This window comes from Lagenorhynchus albirostris, chromosome 9 (assembly GCF_949774975.1).
Source record: "Lagenorhynchus albirostris chromosome 9, mLagAlb1.1, whole genome shotgun sequence".
NCBI classification, from domain to species: Eukaryota; Metazoa; Chordata; class Mammalia; order Artiodactyla; family Delphinidae; genus Lagenorhynchus; species Lagenorhynchus albirostris.
The window spans coordinates 99,414,516-99,422,534 of NC_083103.1; the positions used below are offsets into that span (position 1 = coordinate 99,414,516).

Consider the following 8,019-nt stretch of genomic DNA (forward strand, 5'->3'; position numbering starts at 1 on the left):
CATATAAATGAGTACTTTACAAACACGAATATTCTCCCATTAAATACCTGCTTGCAGAATTACATTAAATACAGCTCATTTCACCTAATAGTCATATCTCAGATTTAAACACCATTTGTCTTTATGTAGAATCAGTGCTGGGGCAGGGGAAGTACAGGATGAGCCTGATTGTTTTGCCAGAAAGTGATAAAGTGCTCAAAATCTAATGGAGATATATTAAAAGGACATAAGATCCAGTGTGAGGAGGGTCACACTGGACAAATCATGGACAAATTGAGCATCAAAGTAAATAATGACAATAATGAATCATAACTCAGATAAAATTAGAATGTATGAGTCCACAATGATATAAATGAATGAATGAATAAATATAGAAGAAATAAAGGTTCTTCCTGAGAAAATGCAGGCTAACAAATAACAAAGGTTTGATGGAGTTAGACAGGCCCCATTTTACAACCATCAGAGTAATAGATTCAGGCAGGCATCATCAATGGATGCTAAAACTAGGGTGTGAAAGATTGAAAAGGAACATGACGTTTCATAGTTTCAAAATGTCTCCCCACAATTTACTTCTAATTACAAAGGAAAAAGTGGTAACCTTCCCCAGTAAATTACTAAGGAACTTGCAAAGTTTCAAAAACTCTTGTTTTATCAAATGTCCCCAGAAGCAATTCTGAGAGGACATAGAATATATTCATTTGTGTGAGTAAAGAAAAAGGAAGCTTTGCTCTGAGGAAATGGTGCTTTGCAAGGTCAGCAAAGAAGAACCAGATTGTGGTCTTGGTGACTTTTTTCCAAGTGTATTTATCTTTTGAACACAATCATTCGACTTTATAGTCTCTGTTACTCTGGGGGAAATGGGAGTGTCATACCCCATTTGGGAGTGTCATGAATGATTGACTTCTTTGTTGTACAAATTTTTCTTCAGTATGCTGTCTCTGGGATATTAGTTAAAATGGAGAGTACAAAATGAATGCCCAACTGTTGGTATTTTATAAAATTTCCCTCAAAGCTCTATGTTCAATTGGATAGTGATTTAGAGTTTACTATAATACAATACATTTTATGTAACACAAGACATTTATATAACACAGTACATTTTACTCTTAAGAGAAGTGTAAAGTTGTGGTTTACAAATCATGATAGGGTCTGGCTCCTGCTACAGACGCCAGGTGGCATGTGCCTAAAATTGGGGATCAAGACTAAACATAAGAATAGTACAATCAAGGCATCAGTGATGGGATGTTAGGGGCCAAGCATGTGTTTATCTGTGTGCTGGAAGAGAAGAATGTGTTGCCAGAAGACAAAACAGGGAAGCCCCTGTTCTGTCAGCTGCTAAAACTGCTAGATGCTCCAATCTTGCATCCAACATATATTTGTTAAATCCCCACTCTGCATGTGCCGGGCACTGTGCTTGGTGTGGGACTGTCTCAAAATGGACACCAGGGACTCTGCTCACACAAAACCTACAGTCTTATTTGTGGTAGGGGTGGATACAGAAAAGAAAGTGAGCAAGGACCCTACATTGTGACCAGCACTTGATAAATTGACTGCAGTGTTCTGCTGTGGGAGCACAGAGCAGAGGTGCAGAAACGAACGGGGGTGGGGGGTAGGAGAAAGATATTCCAGAAAGACACCTCACAATAGATTATCACAGACATAAAGGCTCCAGAGTATGTTCCCTTCCTAGAATTAAAAGGATTACCAGCAATATGATTTAGTCAAGAAAGAGCCATTTAAGAAATAGAAGGAGTATATAAGGAAGGAAAAGAAGGGTGGAGAAAACATTTTCTGTTTTGCTCCCTCTTTTCTTACCCATCCCGATACCACAAGTAGTTTATGAAGTAGAGAGAAAAAAAAAGATGTAAAAGGAAGAGACAATAATACAAACACCACCACCACCAAAATTAAAGTTGATCAATTTTCATGAGTGCCGCCCTTAACCAGTACAGAGTCTGGCCAAAGTAGACAGTCCAGATATGTTTACGCGGCTAGTGAGAGTGCAAGTTGAGGTAAACTTTCAAGAAGGGATTTTGCAATAACATTCAAGAAATCTTGTATAGTTCAGTAATTCCTTGTCTAGGAATATATTCTGATAGGGTGGGGAGAGACTCAAAGATTTATTGAATGTTGTTAATCAAGCATTATTTATAATTTGGAAATATTAAAATAGTATATACAGCAGTAGAAAATTGCTCATTGTATATAATACATCCATATGGTAGAATTTTACACAAGTATGAAAATCAAATTGGAGGCAAGAGATCAGAAAAAACAAATTCTTGCTGTGAGCTCTGTCTTGGGGCACACACTTTTGTAACCGGGGCTGGTGCTTCCTTGTTTTCACAGTGTTCCTTTCTCTCTCCCTCTTTTGGGCTACCCATGACCCTTCATATACATTTTATCTGCTTTTCTATTAATTTATTTATCCAATAATAATTCCTTATTCCCTCCTCTTCTAATTAATTTTCATCAGTTTAAAGCAACTGCTCATAGACTTTGAAAACAAAGGCAACATTGTGTGTATGTATGTGCAGGTACCATATACTATACGTGCAAAGACTGTCTATAAATATATAATAAGCAACAGTGATGGACCCGAGGGAGGGTACAAAAGGACCAGAAAATTGGAGTGAAGTGGACGTCCTTTCACTGATTATTTTTTGGTAATAATTTTAATTATCATGAACATGTACTGCCCATTTAATATACAAATAAACATATATAGTAAATAGATTGTAGAAATAATGATAGAGCATAATCATTTTTCATATAAGCAAGCATGAGCCCAGAAAGATGAAGCAGTTGTCCCAAGGTCACACAATAAATTAGTGGAAGTGCTGACACTAGGAGGAGAAGATCCAGCAGGAATGGAGATTAAATTTGCTGAGCACTTGCCATTTAATTTTCTTAATAATCCTGTGAAAACATTTGCTCAGAGACATCAGGTAACTTGGTGAAGGTCACATAGCTACTGAGTAAAAGCGAGGGTTCAAATCTGATTCTACCCTCCAATTCCCTAGTCTATACTTTTCCTAGGTCTTTATGCTACTCTCCTCCCCGTCCCAGTCATCCAGATTCCATACTGTCCATCTGTCTTTTCTATGCTGTCTAAAGCACAGTTCTCTCACTCCACTCTCATTCTTTTGAACTCACCCTTATTGATCTGTACAGTCCAAAGGGCAAAACTGTATATCCATCCACACTTCGTTTTTCCAAATAGAAGAGACTTTTCCTAAAGAGACTCTCATAAATCAAAGCTATTTTCACAGCATTTCACATATTGTTGCTTCACCAAAAAAATATTTACCGCTTACAATTTTCTTTTAAAACAAAAGGCAGGGCTTCCCTGGTGGCGCAGTGGTTGAGAGTCCACCTGCCGATGCAGGGGACACGGGTTCGTGCCCCGGTCTGGGAAGATCCCACATGCCGCGGAGCGGCTGGGCCCGTGAGCCATGGCCGCTGAGCCTGCGCATCCGGAGCCTGTGCTCCGCAACGGGAGAGGCCACAACAGTGAGAGGCCCGCGTAACGCAAAAAAAACAAAAACAAAAACAAAAACAAAAACAAAAGGCAACCCTGCCTCCCTTTACATAGTACCGTTAGGCTGTGGGTCTACAAACTTAAGCTGTATAGCTCTTCCACCCTTTACTGCAAGTTGTGTCAGCTAGGGTCCCCGCAGAAAACAGATGATCCACTGAAACAAAATGATTGAGAAAGATAACAAGGGAACTATTTGTAGGGGTTTAAAGAGAAAGGTGATTGAGAGAAACCACAAAGGGATGATCGCGCTCCCAAGACTAGCAAATAGCCAGGAGACATTGCCACCCCTTGGCATGAAGAGACAAAGGAGGGAGCATTTACTGTAACCAGGTAGGAAACAGGGCATTCAGTTCCTGACACTGTAGCCCAGCTGGAAGGAATTCCAGGAAATAAATATCACAAATATCATGCTCCTCTCACCTTCTGATTTCGTCTGGTGATGCCAACCCAACCAGAAACCAGGGGCCGGGGAGCCCATTGACAGGATCCTCCCGGGGCTTGGAGTAAAGTACAAAGGGCAGCAAGTTAATCTGGAGAGGCACACAGCAAACAGAAGCGGTACCGTCACAGTCAGTGGCAGTTTCCTCTGTGACGGGCTGCTGTGTGGTGCTGACCGGATTACTGACTTACAACACTAGGTTTTCTATGGTTCTGAAATAGTCTCCAGATCCTTAGCTGACCACCCTGAGTGGCAGCCTTCTCTACTCTTGCTTTAAAAGCACAACTTGAAAACAGGGAAATGATTGTGTTTGAAATAATTCCCAAAGCCTGTCCTTCGTAACTTTGACATGTTCTCTGAGGTCTTCCACCCAGCCTGGCCAAATCCCTTAAAGTCCAAGTCCCAGAAGCTCCACATCACTGTCTCAGGAGGTACCATGCTTGCTGCTCTCCAGGTCCTAGCACACTTCCCCCACACACTCTGCAAAATTCTTCAAGAATTTGTCTGGTCATTTAGCCAAGACCATCTCAACAAAATGTTATACCTCCTACCTTCATGCAAAAATGTGATATTTAAAATTAGCCCTTGAAAAGTTGCCTGAAATTTCTGTAGACAGAACCAGACTTTCATGTCCTAGACCAGCTCACATTTGAAATGAAACCTTCCAGGGCTGAGGGAGGAAGAAAGTGAACAGCAATGGAAGGAAATCGTATTAGAAATCAAGAGCCTGGATTCTAGTCACAGTTCCCCTGCTGAGTAATTGCATAACTAATGAACCTTGGTGAAGGTACATAAGCCTGTATCTATTCTCAGAAATATGATAGAACTTAACTAAATGATCCTAAACGTCCACTAAATGTGAGTATACTCTAGTTTTAAGAATCTTAATTTAAAGGGCTCTTAAAATGGGAAGGACAAACTTGTTTGAGAAAAAGTAAAAATTTCCTCCGTGTAACCAGTGGAACTTGAATCATCTATGGAAGGAAAAATGTCCCTTTCCTAAGCATTGCCTCTTTCTCAGGAGAATGATTTTTTGCTCAAAGTTTTCTTCATGGCAATTTTGATGTCCTTATTCCTCAGGCTATAGATTAATGGGTTGAGTATGGGCACCACAATGGTATAGAACAAGGAGGACACTTTCCCCAGGTTCATGGGTAAAAGAGAAGATGGTTTGAGGTACATGAACGCCCCTGACCCAAAGAAAAGAGAAACCGCAATTATGTGGGAGCTACAGGTGCTGAAGGCTTTGGACCTGCCCTCAGTGGAGGATACTGGAGAGGATGAGGGCATAAGAAATGAAGATGGTAGCTGTGGGCACACCAATATCAATACCCACAACAACAAAAACTACTGGCTTATTTACATATGTGCTGGTGCAAGAGCGCTCAAGATGGGGAAGGATGTCACACCTGAAGTGGTCAACAAGGTTGTGGGCACAGAAGGTCAGTTTCCCCACGCATGCTGTGTGGGCCATGGCCCTAGCAAACCCCATCACGTAGACACCCAGCAAAATAGGTAAGCAGACCTGGGGAGACATGGTGGCTGTGTACACCAGCGGGTTACAGATGGTGACATAACAGTCATATGCCATCGCTGACAGGATGAAGGACTCAGAGACAGCAAAGAAGGTAAAGAAGAAGAGCTGAGTCATACACCCTGCATAGGAGATGATGTTCTTCGTTGAGACAAAACTCATCAGCATTTTGGGAGTGATAACAGTGGAATAGCAGAAATCTATGAAGGACAAGTTATAGAGGAAAAAGTACGTGGGGGTGTGCAGGTGAGAGTTGAGTCCAGTCAGGGTTATCAAGCTCAGGTTCCCCACCACAGTGACCACGTAGAGACCTAGAAACAGGAAGAAGAGGGGGATCTGGAGTTCCTGCTGGTTGGTTAAGCCTTTGAGGATAAACTCTGTCACAGAAGAGTTCTCAGCTACTGTTCTCATTTAAGGCACTCTGTGGGAACAAGGGAAAAGAGTCACTTAGAGGGAGAGGGGGAGAGAGCACTGCTGCCCTCCCTGTCACCTCCCAGTTCTTTAGAATTAGATCCACACTTGGATATTTTGGACTTCAGCAGAAAGGCCTTTCTGGAAGCTATGGGTCTGTTCCCATGACCCTCTAGTGACTCTGCCTCTGGAGCACCGTCGGGGGACGGATCTGCCTCCAAGAGGAGGGCCACTGGTGCTGGGAAGAAGGGACCCAAGGATGCACTGAGGAGTCTCCCGGATCTTTACTTCAGTCCATTTATTGTGTCATTCCGACTCCAGTGTCTGCTCCAGTTTACAGTAACTGGGGTCAGTCTCTGGGAAGAGTCCTCTGAGAGGATGGAGCCAGCCCAGCTGTGCTAGAGTGTCCACCTCGTGGTCAACTTGGACAGACCAGAAAAGGAAGGTGGTCCTTCCCAAAACCTTTCCTACCTGAGGGTGGGGACTTAGGAGAAGTTCAGCCCAGATGCCGTCACTCACCTCTTTCAGTCTGCAGCTTTAGCCCTGTCCCTGTCGGTCCAACTCTTGCCCTCGCTTGTTCAGACAGACAAATGGCTCTGGTGCTAACACAGGTGAAGGAACTAAGTGTGGCCCCTTTAGTCCCTGTTCTATTTGGGAGATCAGAACTTGGACTGCCTTCGAATTCTTTCTGAGCTGAAGAACTTGATATCTGATTGAGGCTTTGCCCCGAGGCTTTTTTCCAGCTTGCAGACGGGAGACAGCATCCTCACCTGTAATCAGTGTCAGGCGGTGACAGGAGACTGAGCAGTTTTATTCTGGTTTTAGAGATCTAGGGACCTGATTAGAAGTAGAAAGCCAGAGGTCCCCCGGGGCCACAGCCCTAAAAATTAAAAAGAAGGAACTTTTGCTTATACCCTGGATAATATTTGAATGGGGGTTTTAGAAACATTATTTGTTCAGTTAACAGCTACTCAGGGAAATGAAAAAATAATAATTTACCATTTATTTAGCACTTATTATATACATATACCCAGCAGTCTTCCTCTCCTAGTACTTGTATGCTGAACCCAGCATGCAAGGATCCAAAGCATTTTACATATAATACTTTATTTTAATTCTCCCCCAAATCCTACGAACTAAGTTTTATCACTCCAATTTTAGAGATGAAGTATTTTACTAAATGCTATGAAGGTCATATGAAATCTAGGTCCATCTAACTCCAAATCTGGTATTTTTAACAATTGCATTTAATATCTCCCTGTGGGAGATAACTAAATGTATAAAGTCTTATCTTCAAGGCTCTGACATTCTCTTGGAAAAGATAAGATAGAATACATCTGACTAAATATGCAAAAAAAGTAATAAGATCCAGAAAAAATTATTTATTAAAAATAAAATGCATCTCTTCAATAAGCGGTGCTGGGAAAACCGGACAGCTACATGTAAACGAATGAAATTAGAACATTCCTTAACACCATACACAAAAATAAACTCAAAATGGATTAAAGACCTAAATGTAAGGCTGGATACTATAAAACTCTTAGAGGAAAACATAGACAGAACACTCTTTGACATAATTTCGATCCACCTCCTAGAGTAATGAAAACAAAACCAAAAATAAACAAATGGGACCTAATTAAACTTAAAAGCTTTTGCACAGCAAAGAAACCATAAACAAAACCAAAAGATAGCCCTCATAATGGAAGAAAATATTTGCAAACAAAGTGACCAACAAGGGATTAATCTCCAAAATATACAAACAATTCATGCAGCTCAATATCAAAAAAGCAACCCAGTCAAAAAAATGGGTGGAAGATCTAAATAGACATTTCTCCAAAGAAGACATACAAATGGCCAAAAAGCACATGAAATTGGTAGAGCCACTATGGAGAACAGTATGGAGATTCCTTAAAAAACTAAAAATAGAGCTACCGTATGATCCAGCAGTTCCACTCCTGGGCATATATACAGAGAAAACCATAAATTGAAAAGATACATGGGCCGCAATGTTTGTTGCAGCACTATTTATAATAGCCAGGACATGGAAGCAACCTAAATTTCCATCAATGGATGGTTAAAGAAGATGCGGTACAT

General features: G+C 41.3%; 1 protein-coding gene across 1 annotated transcript; it reads right to left on the bottom strand.

Moving 5' to 3' along the window:
* Positions 1-4,997: 4,997 nt before the first annotated feature.
* Positions 4,998-5,928, bottom strand: LOC132525441 (olfactory receptor 8B8-like). The gene is given in 2 exon segments (XM_060157992.1): positions 4,998-5,241; positions 5,243-5,928. Coding segments are annotated over 2 exon segments (927 nt in total). The 5' UTR covers positions 5,926-5,928.
* Positions 5,929-8,019: the final 2,091 nt, after the last annotated feature.